This window comes from Bufo bufo, chromosome 1, assembly GCF_905171765.1.
Source record: "Bufo bufo chromosome 1, aBufBuf1.1, whole genome shotgun sequence".
Lineage (NCBI taxonomy): Eukaryota > Metazoa > Chordata > Amphibia > Anura > Bufonidae > Bufo > Bufo bufo.
Window position 1 is genome coordinate 9,582,176 of NC_053389.1, and position 12,622 is coordinate 9,594,797.

Here is a 12,622-nt window from a genome sequence, read left to right on the forward strand (position 1 = left end):
CGGAAATACGGACATACGGAAATGGAATGCCCACGGAGTGACTTCCGTTTTTTTGTGGACCCATTAAAGTGAATGGTTCCGCATACGGTCCGCAAAAAAAAAGGAACGGACTTGAAAAGAAAATACGTTTGTGTGCATGAGCCCTGAGGGTTAATTTTCAATCCATATTGTGCTCGCAGCCTCTGTGACTGAGTACGTGACCACCCAGCACAGCTGCGGGCATGAAGCAGTTAACAGTAGCTAACCACGCCCCCTCAGCTGCCCCCTGTGATTGGTGGAGCCCGGGGTGGGCGTGGTTCTCTGGAGACTTTGTTCAGAGGATTCCCTGACTGGTTACATTGTAGCTTCTGGCAGATCAGGAAATGTTGACATTTGTTGGCAGGGAGGTGGTGAGAGCCATCCGCAGCTACAGCGCCATGGCAGCCGGCAGAGGACTCGTCTTCAGGCAGGTAGGTGAGCATTAACCCCCTGCAGGCTGGGATGTCTTCGCTTTGCTTTCCTATACTTACATCAGCTTTCCCAGGCTCCTGACAGTCACAGGGGCTTCTGTATTCCTGCACTACCAGGAAGATGTGGCTTTCGGGGGTTCTGGAAAGTTGGGTGACAGCCCCTATGTCTCCTGTACGGGGACATTAGGTGGGGTCTGGTCCAGGCTAGTAAGAACCTTGTAGACCCTCACAATCTTATCGCCGCAGACGTGGACTCGCTGGACGGTTTACGTGGTCATCTGAAGCCCACCGCTCCCCAGCTGCTCTGGGAGGTCATGGTGGGAGCTGTAGTTTCCCAGGTGCTGGACATCAGACCAGACCCCCAAAATAAATACAGATCCCATTAACTAAGGCAGACCCCCGACCAGACCCCCTAAATAGATGCAGATCCCATAAACTAAAGCAGAACCCAGACCCAAGCCCTAAATATATATATCGATTCCAGACTTTAGATCAGGCCCCTAAATAAAAACTAAATCCAGACCCCAGATCAGACTCTGCAGGTTGTCACCTCCCGGACACCACCACAGACGTGACCTAACGCCAGCATCGGTGTCAGGACATTGCCCAATGTGGAGGACGGCAGCAACTAGAAGAGCTGAGAATCTATGGGGGAACCTCAAAGATATTCTGTGGCTACAGCTGAGTATTTATGAGTGAGCACCGAAGATATTCTGGGGCCGTAGCCGAGTATTTATGGGGGAGCAGCACAGATATTCTGGGGCCGCAGCTGAGTATTTATGGGGGAGCAGCACAGATATTCTGGGGGAGCACTGCAGATATTCTGGGGCTGCAGCCGAGTATTTATGGGGGAGCACCGCAGATATTCTGGGGCCGCAGCCGAGTATTTATGGGGGAGCACCGCAGATATTCTGGGGACGCAGCTGAGTATTTATGGGGGAGCAGCACAGATATTCTGGGGCCGCAGCTGAGTATTTATGGGGGAGCACCGCAGATATTCTGGGGGAGCACTGCAGATATTCTGGGGCCGCAGCCGAGTATTTATGGGGGAGCACCGCAGATATTCTGGGGCTGCAGCCGAGTATTTATGGGGGAGCACCGCAGATATTCTGGGGCCGCAGCCGAGTATTTATGGGGGAGCACCGCAGATATTCTGGGGCCGCAGCCGAGTATTTATGGGGGAGCACCGCAGATATTCTGGGGCCGCAGCCGAGTATTTATGGGGGAGCACCGCAGATATTCTGGGGCCGCAGCCGAGTATTTATGGGGGAGCACCGCAGATATTCTGGGGCCGCAGCCGAGTATTTATGGGGGAGCACCGCAGATATTCTGGGGCCGCAGCCGAGTATTTATGGGGGAGCACCGCAGATATTCTGGGGCCGCAGCCGAGTATTTATGGGGGAGCACCGCAGATATTCTGGTGCCGCAGCTGAGTACAGTGTAAGACTTGACGATCACTATAAACTATGGTAACTGCTGAGCCGCTATACCGTGTAATATGTGGTGTAATAGTGACGAACCCCCTGCTGAGCGCCAGGTCCTGTCCACAGGTAACCATACTGTAACCCTCCTTGCCATGTCTGGGGCAGCTGTCTCCCTGCATACATGTGCGCTGCAGATTCTGACTTTCCTGGCTTTCTTGCAGCTGTTTGAGCCGGCCAGCTGTACCTACACCTACCTGCTTGCTGATGCCAACACCAAAGAGGCCGTTCTGATCGACCCCGTGCTGGAGACGGCCAATCGCGATGCAAAGCTGGTGAAAGATCTGGGCCTGAAGATGATCTTTGCAGGTGTGCGGGGGTCCTGTCCATACCACGTCTGCAGCTTTCTAATGTTCTTTGTGTTTTAGTTCCTACCTATGTCAAAATCTCTGCTTTCTGTCAGTGAATGCATACATTCATGGGCGGGGACATCATGTCTTGATCATATCATATACTCACAGGCTGAGCATTTGCTACAATGTATCACTGTAGGCAAGGATATGACTAGACTGCATACAGTTGTAGCAAACCTGTCATCCATCTTAAAGGGACACTAACCGTAAAGTCACCCCTCTGTATGTAAATGTCTCTGGAGGGTCTGAGCACTTCAGGTAGGTGACGTCTGCAGGACACCGAAATCATGGACTTCAGGTCTGGTGATAATTACCCCTTCGTCACATAAGGAAGATCAGATCCTCGGCTTGTCCACTACAACTTTACATGGTTCAAAGTGTAAAATTCGGAGCAATTCACAGCAATGAAGCGGAACATTACGAGCGTCTATAAAGCCTGAATTAACCCCTCAGCCCCCAGCAAATCCAGGAAGATCTGCAGTTTAGTAATACCCGAATGACTACGTGCAGAATTCTAACCACTGACCTGTAATCGGCTCCAGTATATAGCCCCGTATAACCGGACGCACCAGTATATAGAATGTTATTGACATGAAGCCGTCTCAAGATCTACACTGTAAATTCTGCAGAATAACTTAAAGACTTCATAAAAGAAGTGAACTTTGCCTTTACCTTTTATTTACCTGCATCATTATCACAGAATATTCCAGAAGAAGATAAGAACGTAATCTGTAAAACAATAGAACTACTATAAGGCTAGAGCTACACGACCACGACGTGTGTCATAGAGACATAGAATGTGTCGGCAGATAAGAACCATTTGGCCCATCTAGTCTGCCCCATATACTGAATACTATGGATAGCCCCTGGCCCTATCTTATATGAAGGATGGCCTTATGCCTATCCCATGCATGCTTAACCTCCTTCACTGTATTTGCAGCTACCACTTCTGCAGGAAGGCTATTCCATGCATGCCTAAACTCGACTCATAGGGCACAACTACTCTGCAACATGTGTCGCGTGACAATTTTTATAATAATAGTCTATGGTGTCGCACTTCGGCATGCCATCTTGGATGGGTTTTTTGCTACTGTCGTGTCACAGTCGCAGCATGTCGCATGTTGCAGTACGACACCATAGACTATCATTATATAAATTGTCACGCGACACATGTCGTTGTGTAGCCCTAGCCTAAGGGCTGTTTCACACGAGCGAGTCCATTGCGGGAATTGCGCTCCGTGTGTGAGTGTGATCCTCCGCTCTGGACTTGCAGGAGCGCACGGCGTTATCAGGATTTCTAATGCTGTGTGCCTCTGCTTGACCTTCTTTGCACAGAATCATAGTGACATAAAGCGGTCAGTATGATTCTGTACAAAGAAGGTCAAGCAGAGGCACACAGCATTATAAATCCTGATAATGCCGTGCGCTCCTGCAAGTCCAGAGCGGAGGATCACACTCACACACGGAGCGCAATTCCCGCAATGGACTCGCTCGTGTGAAACAGCCCTAATACTGCTCCTATGTACAAGAATATAACTACTATAATACTGCTCCTATGTACAAGAATATAACTACTATAATACTGCCTTCTATGTACAAGAATATAACTACTATAATACTGCTCCTATGTACAAGAATAGAACTACTATAATACTGCTCCTATGTACAAGAATAGAACTACTATAATACTGCCTTCTATGTACAAGAATAGAACTACTATAATACTGCTCCTATGTACAAGAATATAACTACTATAATACTTCTCCTATGTACAAGAATATAACTGCTATAATACTGCTCCTATGTACAAGAATATAACTACTATAATACTGCTGCTATGTACAATAATATAACTACTATAATACTGCCTCCTATGTACAAGAATATAACTACTATAATACTGCTGCTATGTACAATAATATAACTACTATAATACTGCCTCCTATGTACAAGAATATAACTACTATACTACTGCTCCTATGTACAATAATATAACTACTATAATACTGCTCCTATGTACAAGAATATAACTACTATAATACTGCTCCTATGTACAAGAATATAACTACTATAATACTGCCTCCTATATACAAGTATATAACTACTATAATACTGCCTCCTATGTACAGGAATATAACCACTATACTACTGCTCCTATGTACAAGAATATAACTACTATACTACTGCTCCTATGTACAAGAATATAACTACTATAATACTGCCTCCTATGTACAAGAATATAACTACTATAATAATGCTCCTATGTACAAGAATATAACTACTATAATACTGCTCCTATGTACAAGAATATAACTACTATAATACTGCTCCTATGTACAAGAATATAACTACTATAATACTGCTCCTATGTACAAGAATATAACTACTATAATACTTCTCCTATGTACAAGAATATAACTACTATAATACTGCCTTCTATGTACAAGAATATAACTACTATAATACTGCTCCTATGTACAAGAATATAACTACTATAATACTGCTCCTATGTACAAGAATATAACTACTATAATACTGCTCCTATGTACAAGAATATAACTACTATAATACTGCTCCTATGTACAAGAATATAACTACTATAATACTGCTCCTGTGTACAAGAATATAACTACTATAATACTGCTCCTATGTACAAGAATATAACTACTATAATACTGCTCCTATGTACAAGAATATAACTACTATAACACTGCCTCCTATGTACAAGAATATAACTACTATAATACTGCTCCTATGTACAAGAATATAACTACTATAATACTGCCTCCTATGTACAAGAATATAACTACTATAATACTGCCTCCTATGTACTAGAATATAACTACTATAATACTGCTCCTATGTACAAGAATATAACTACTATAATACTGCTCCTATGTATAAGAATATAACTACTATAATACTGCTCCTATGTACAAGAATATAACTACTATAATACTGCCTCCTATGTACAAGAATATAACTACTATAATACTGCTCCTATGTACAAGAATATAACTACTATAATACTGCTCCTATGTACAAGAATATAACTACTATAATACTGCCTCCTATGTACAAGAATATAGCTACTATAATACTGCCTCCTATGTACAAGAATATAACTACTATAATACTGCCTCCTATGTACAAGAATATAACTACTATAATACTGCTTCTATGTACAAGAATATAACTACTATAATACTGCCCCTATGTACAAGAATATAACTACTATAATACTGCTTCTATGTACAAGAATATAACTACTATAATACTACTCCTATGTACAAGAATATAACTACTATAATACTGCTCCTATGTACAAGAATATAACTACTATAATACTGCCCCTATGTACAAGAATATAACTGCTATAATACTGCTCCTATGTACAAGAATATAACTACTATAATACTGCCTCCTATGTACAAGAATATAACTACTATAATACTGCTCCTATGTACAAGAATATAACTACTATAATACTGCTCCTATGTACAAGAATATAACTACTATAATACTGCCTTCTATATACAAGAATATAACTACTATAATACTGCTCCTATGTACAAGAATATAACTACTATAATACTGCCTCCTATGTACAAGAATATAACTACTATAATACTGCCTCCTATGTACAAGAATATAACTACTATAATACTGCTCCTATGTACAAGAATATAACTACTATAATACTGCTCCTATGTAAAAGGATATAACTACTGTAATACTGCTCCTATGTAAAAGGATATAACTACTGTAATAACGCCTCTTATCTTAACCCCTTGCACTCTTTTGTCTCGCCCTTCAGCTAACACTCACTGCCATGCGGATCATATTACTGGGACGGGGGTGCTGAAGAAGTTGTTACCCGGGTGTAAGAGCGTCATCTCTAAGGACAGTGGGGCCCTGGCAGACATCCACATACAGGAGGGAGACACCATTAAATTTGGCAAATATGTAAGTGTGGGACACCAGGCCTGGAGCTGGACCCTATGCAGCAGGACAAGAGCAGATACGGGGTCATGACCTGACGTTTTGTATCTTCCTGCATTCTGATTGGATGCTAGAAATGTTCAATTAATCGGAATTCGCCATCTTGTTTTATTAGGGGTCGAGGGACACTTCTCTATGGTCCTGAAATTTTTATCCATGATTATTTATAGTTTTTTATTTTATTTTTATTATCTGAGCTAGAATTCCATTTTTTACATATAATATTCAGAAAGTTTGCAAATTCTTATTTTCTGCTGATGTCAAATTAATTTTCTTCTCTGTCCACAACCAAAGTTAAAGTGAATAAATTCTCCTAGCTACGATTTGAACTCTTGACCTCTGCTTTTCTGTAGCTGTGTCACCGTCATCTCATCTCCCACAATGCATTGCTCTCAGGTAACAGGAAATCTGCAGAATTTCACTTTGGATGTGAACAGAGAATAAAACATTGTGCCTGTAACTGTGCCTTAGACATGGCAGCTTTCCCTTTGAAGGGGTTCTCCAACACGTTATCCTTAGGATAGAACATCCATGTGAGGCCGTCATCCAGTCCCCGGTCAATCAGCACATTTCAGAAGCCCTTTCATTTGCCCGATCTGGTTTTGTAGGGTGTTAATATTTATGCAACCTCCAGTTCCGTCTCTGCAGAGGTGATAACTCTGTGTTTTCTCCTCTGCAGTCTCTGGAGGCGCGGTCCACCCCCGGACACACAGACGGCTGCCTGACGTACGTGCTAAATGATAAAAGCATGGCCTTCACCGGCGATGCCCTGCTCATCAGAGGCTGTGGGCGCACTGACTTCCAGCAGGGTAGGTCCTGCCCGGCCACCCACGGTGCTTCTCCGCTGCCCGGCCACCCACGGTGCTTCTCCGCTGCCCCGCCGCCCGCGGTGCTTCTCCGCTGCCCCGCCGCCCGCGGTGCTTCTCCGCTGCCCCGCCGCCCGCGGTGCTTCTCCGCTGCCCCGCCGCCCGCGGTGCTTCTCCGCTGCCCCGCCGCCCGCGGTGCTTCTCCGCTGCCCCGCCGCCCGCGGTGCTTCTCCGCTGCCCCGACGCCCGCGGTGCTTCTCCGCTGCCCCGCCGCCCGCGGTGCTGATCAGCCACTTATTATGTCCAGGTTCCACACTTAATATCTGATTTATTTGCAGGCTGCCCCAGCACCCTGTATCATTCCGTCCACAGCAAGATCTTAAGCCTGCCTGACAGCTGCTCCCTGTACCCCGCGCATGATTACACGGGTAAGTCCGGCCACCCGTTGGATGCCATTTATAGAGCTGTCGTGTAGTCACAGGGTCGCCCAGGCTTCTGCACGGCCCCAGCTGTCTCCTTCAGCTGCTCCTGTATCTGATCCTTCTCTGCCGCTGCAGGTCAGACTGTGACCACCGTGGAGGAGGAGAAGCGTCTGAACCCTCGAATGACCAAGAGTGAAGCAGAGTTTGTGAACATCATGAATAATCTGAACCTGCCAAAGCCTAAGCAGATCGGTGAGGACCTCTCTCCACCACATGCACCAGCACTGTCACAGCATAGGACACATGTCTGACGGCCCCTCAATGTCTGCAGATGATCTCTTCTCCCAAGACATAAGCGCTACCAGACGTGTCTGTTATCTGCTTATCTCTATATCACCTGTGTGTCTTCTGCACTGCCATATAGTACTCTACAGTATGCTGCATGTGAAAGATATGCTCACTAGAAGGAATGCTTCTAGGTGGAGTATGCAGAGTGACCACAAGATGTCACTATGACTCACAGAATTACTCCCATGCTGTCTGCAGTACACAGGGTGACCACAGGATGTCACTATGACTTACACAATTACTCCTATACTGCCTGCAGTACACAGGATGACCACAAGATGTCACTATGACTTACACAATTGTTCCAAAACTGCCTGCAGTACACAGGGTGACCACAAGATGTCACTATGACGTACACAATTACTCCTATACTGCCTGCAGTACACAGGGTGACCACAAGATGTCACAATGACTTATACAATTACTCCCATACTGCCTGCAGTACACAGGATGTCACTGACTTATACAATTACTCCCATACTGCCTGCAGTACACAGGGTGACCACAAGATGTCACTATGACTTATCCAAATACTCCCATACCGTCTGCAGTACACAGTGTGACCACAAGATGTCGCTATGACTCACACAATTACTGTCTGCAGTATACAGGGCGGCCATCAGGTGCCACTATAACTCACACTATAAGGTCTCATGCACATAACAAGATTTGGTATCTGTGCCTGTAGTACACTAGGTGACCACAAGATGCCACTATAACTCACCATTACTGTCTGCAGTACTAAGGCTAACCACCAGGTGCAGCCATGACACCATTACTCCTACATTGTCTGCAGCACACCAGCGAGACCACCAGATGCCTCTATGACTGACAGCCTGTCTGCAGTACACACGGTGACCACCAGATGTCACTACTAACTCTCCCATCAGCAGCCATTCCCTGGCTCTGTGGAGTCATGTAGCAATAATTATGGGACACGTTTTGGCACCATGAGTGTAAGACCTAATGGAAGACCTGTCTCCTCTCTCTAGATATCGCAGTTCCAGCAAACTTGAAATGCGGCATTCAGGATGACTGATGACATCATCGCTCCAACGCCAGTCAAATCTGTTTCGAAGTTTCTTGACTTGCCTTAAAGAATCACAAGTTTTAGATATATTTTTTTAATTCTATGACATGATTGTGCTCGTCGTGTGCAGCTGAGATATCGGAGGGATGTATACCACACCATAGATGTATATATGTATACTTGCATACCGCCCTTTTATGTACAGTATATATGTATTCTGCACCATCAATCTGTGTATATACAGTATGTATACTGCACCGCTGATGTATGTATACTGCACCACTGATGTATGTATACTGCACCGCTGATGTATGTATACTGCACCGCTGATGTATGTATACTGCACCACTGATGTATGTATACATAGATACAAAGACGGTGCAGTATACATGTAGACCATCCAAACAATGTATATACGGCACCATCTATGTATGTGTGTTTACCGCGCCATTAAAGTATATTTTGTTGGAGTATTTCCCTTTAAATCTGTAATTAAATACTCGTCTCCTTTCGCCTGATGTTCCACATTTGCAGAGATCGTGGTGGGGAGAGAAGGGACTCAACACAAACGGCTATGTTTTGGTCCAAGCTCAGTATCTTCTCTGTCTAATGCGCTCGCAACCCGTTTATTTTATGAGAACCTTCCACATAAAGTAACCAATCCTCTTCATACACATCATACTGCAGCAGAACTCTGCCAATCACAATGAAATGGTTAATTTTACACGCACATTATTACGTGTATGAGCTGGAGGCCAGCCCCTGATACTCTTATCTGCTGACCATTCGCCCCTTTACTAGAAACTGCTTCAGAGTCCGTAGAGTCGGTTCACGTTTCCTTACGCGTTCCAGCCTCTTCCTCTCATTCTGCGTCTCCTCCGGAAGATCAGGTCCGAGGGACTGCCCGTCATTCTCGTGGCCCCAGGTTGGCTGTGTCGGGTGTGGCATGCGTCCCTAGTCGCCCTTCTCGCTGATGAACCTTGGTGTCTTCCTCTTCGGAATGACGCAGGGGCGATGTTCCACCCGACTTTAGGGTCTCTACATTTAATGGCATGGCTGTTGTAACCGTCGTACTGAAGGCTTGTGGTTTTCCGGATGCGGTGGTGCAGACCATGATTCGGGCCAGGAAGCTGTCGTCTTCCAGAATCTACCACCGAACCTGGAAGTCCTACTTTAGTTGGTGCGAGTGGCATCAGCTGCCTCCCGTTCGGTTCTCTTTGCCACGACTCTTGGCTTTGCTGCAGTCGGGCATGGACTTGGTGCTGGCTCTCAGCTCCCTCAAAGGGCAAGTGTCGGCTCTCTCCATTCTTTTTCAGAGGAACTTGGCTTCACTGGCGGCGGTTGCGCATGCTGCCCCTCCTTTCCGTCCTCTGTTGGATCCTTGGGATCTTAATCTAGTGCTCAACGCTCTCCAATCTTCTCCATTTGAGCCCTCGCAGCAGGTGTCGCTTCGCTTCCTGTCTTACAAGGTGGCATTGCTGGTGGCAATCACGTCCATCCGTAGGGTGTCTGAACTCGCCGCTCTGTCATGTCGGTCGCCCTTCCTGATCCTCCATCAGGATAAGGTGGTCCTTCGTCCAGTTCAGTCCTTCCTGCCGAAGGTGGTGTCGGCATTCCATCTAAATGAGGAGATTATTCTCCCTTCATTTTGTACGGGCCCGTCTCCTCCTCGGGAGTAGTCGCTCCACACCCTGGATTTGGTACGAGCCGTTCGAGTCTATCTGTCCCAGGCGGCATCTTTCAGGTGGACGGATTCCCTGTTCGTGATTCCAGAGGGCTGTCAGTGTCAAAGACTTCCATTTCCCGATGGATTCTTTTGGCCATTGTGGAAGCGTACCACGTTAAGGACCGGGCACCGCCATTCCGGGTGACCCGCTCATTCGACTGGGGGCCACTTGGTCGTCTTTCCATACTTTTTCCAAGTTTTATAGAGCGCACACTTTTGCGTCTCTGGGGCATAGAGTTTTGCAGACGGCGGTTCATTGATTGACGGGAGGGTTGCTTGTTATGCCCACCCTTTGGGGACTGCTCTGTAACGTCCCATGGTCAAGCCTGTGTCCCCCAATGATACGGATGAGAAAACTAGATTTTTGTACTTACCGTAAAATCTGTTTCTCTTCCGTTTATTGGGGGACACAGCTCCCACCCATTCTTTGTTTATGGGCCTCTTCGGGCCTGTGTGGTGCTGGATTTGTACATACTTTGGTTTTTCTGTTTTGTCGTGCTCCTCCTACTGCTGATTTAGCTTAGTCCGTGTAGGAAGGGTATAGCGGAAGGGGAGGAGCTTGCACTTTTTTGTGCTTAGTGTCCGCCTCCTAGCGGCAACAGCTATACCCATGGCCAAGCCAATAAACAGAAGAGAAACAGATTTTACGGTAAGTGCAAAAATCTAGTTTTGTCTGGTAACGTGAGGGACTGACCTCTTACAGACATTTAAACACATAGGCATAAGGTACTGTAAGAACGGAAATAGTAAGTATAATAGAACTAAACCCCTAAAAACCAGATATCAGACCACCAGCTCTCCTGGCTCTCAGTGTGCCTTCCTCTGTTCCTTCATTTTCTCCGATCTCTGGAGATCGACTTTGACCCTTAGGATATACACTGAACAAAAATATAAGCGCAACACTTTCGGTTTTGCTCCCATTTTGCATGAACTGAACTCAAAGATCTGAAACATTTTCTACAGACACAAAAGACCCATTGCTCTCAAATATGGTTCACAAATCTGTCTGAATCTGTGTCAGTGAGCGCTTCTCCTTTGCCGAGATAATCCATCCCACCTCACAGGAGTGCCTTAGACTGCCCACAATGAAAGGCCACTCTGAAATGTGCAGTTTGATCACACAGCACAATGCCGCAGGTGTCGCAACGTTTGAGGGAGCGTGCAGTTGGCATGCTGACTGCAGGAATGTCTACCGGGTGGCAATAGTTAAGTGGGTGATCGTACAGGAACCCTTAGTCCCCAAAGGAATCCATTTACATACAAAATGACCACAATCTATACATACCAGAGGATAATTGTAACAAGACGAGCATTGAGGACGACAATCCCGCTGCAGTGTATCATTTTACAGGAACGGAGCGTCATCGGTATTCTCTCCCATGGGGCTGTGATGCTGCACAGAACCTTCTGGGTCTCAGCCCTCCAACCCGGCTGCCTAAAACTCCGGTCCGGTATCTGACCTCACCTGGCTGGAAACCATGTTGGGAGGAAAATACCTTCCTTCCCAGACACAAGCCCTCGCGGTGTCACAATAGCTACAAGTTTCAGGCCAGTTCAGCCCTTAGTCGTAGCATTTATGTGGGAGCAGTGAGCGCCTCCTGGTGGCAGCTGCAGGTAATGTATATGACACTGTCCACATGGCGGTTGTGCAGGGAGTCGGAGTTTCACAGTCTTCATTCTGCATAATTCTCCCCTCGCTGTCTGCTGGGAGTAGTAGTTAATCTTCAGCAGTAGGCGATAGAAAGAATCAGTTGATAATTATCCTATTGCACCAGAGACCCCTAGACAGACAGCGCCATAACAACCACTGATTGCTGTCAATTAAGGCTTCATTCGCATATTGAAATCCTATCATCCCTAACAGTATGGCCGGGAGTCCAGCTGTGGACAACCCCAACTGAGGCCGACAGTGGAGGCATCTGGCGCTGGAGTTCTGGGATTATGTCCCTAACAGGCTACTAGCCCTTTAAACTTAAAGAGGTGCCCACTTGAGTAGGACTGCTAT

General features: G+C 46.0%; 1 protein-coding gene across 1 annotated transcript; it reads left to right on the forward strand.

Moving 5' to 3' along the window:
* Positions 1–321: 321 nt before the first annotated feature.
* Positions 322–9,250, forward strand: ETHE1 (ETHE1 persulfide dioxygenase). Its single transcript, XM_040420201.1, has 7 exons — positions 322–449; positions 2,095–2,239; positions 6,101–6,249; positions 6,965–7,094; positions 7,430–7,519; positions 7,649–7,765; positions 8,854–9,250. The coding sequence occupies exons 1-7, from the start codon at positions 363–365 to the stop codon at positions 8,898–8,900; spliced, it is 765 nt and encodes a 254-aa protein (XP_040276135.1). The 5' UTR covers positions 322–362; the 3' UTR covers positions 8,901–9,250.
* The last annotated feature ends 3,372 nt before the right edge of the window (positions 9,251–12,622 follow it).

Excerpts from the sequence above, each read along its gene's own strand:
- ETHE1 (XM_040420201.1), top strand. The coding sequence starts at position 363 with ATGTTGACATTTGTTGGCAGGGAGGTGGTGAGAGCCATCCGCAGCTAC. Across the intron at positions 450-2,094 it reads GAGGACTCGTCTTCAGGCAG|CTGTTTGAGCCGGCCAGCTG; the intron begins GTAGGTGAGCAT and ends GCTTTCTTGCAG. Across the intron at positions 7,520-7,648 it reads CCCCGCGCATGATTACACGG|GTCAGACTGTGACCACCGTG; the intron begins GTAAGTCCGGCC and ends CTGCCGCTGCAG.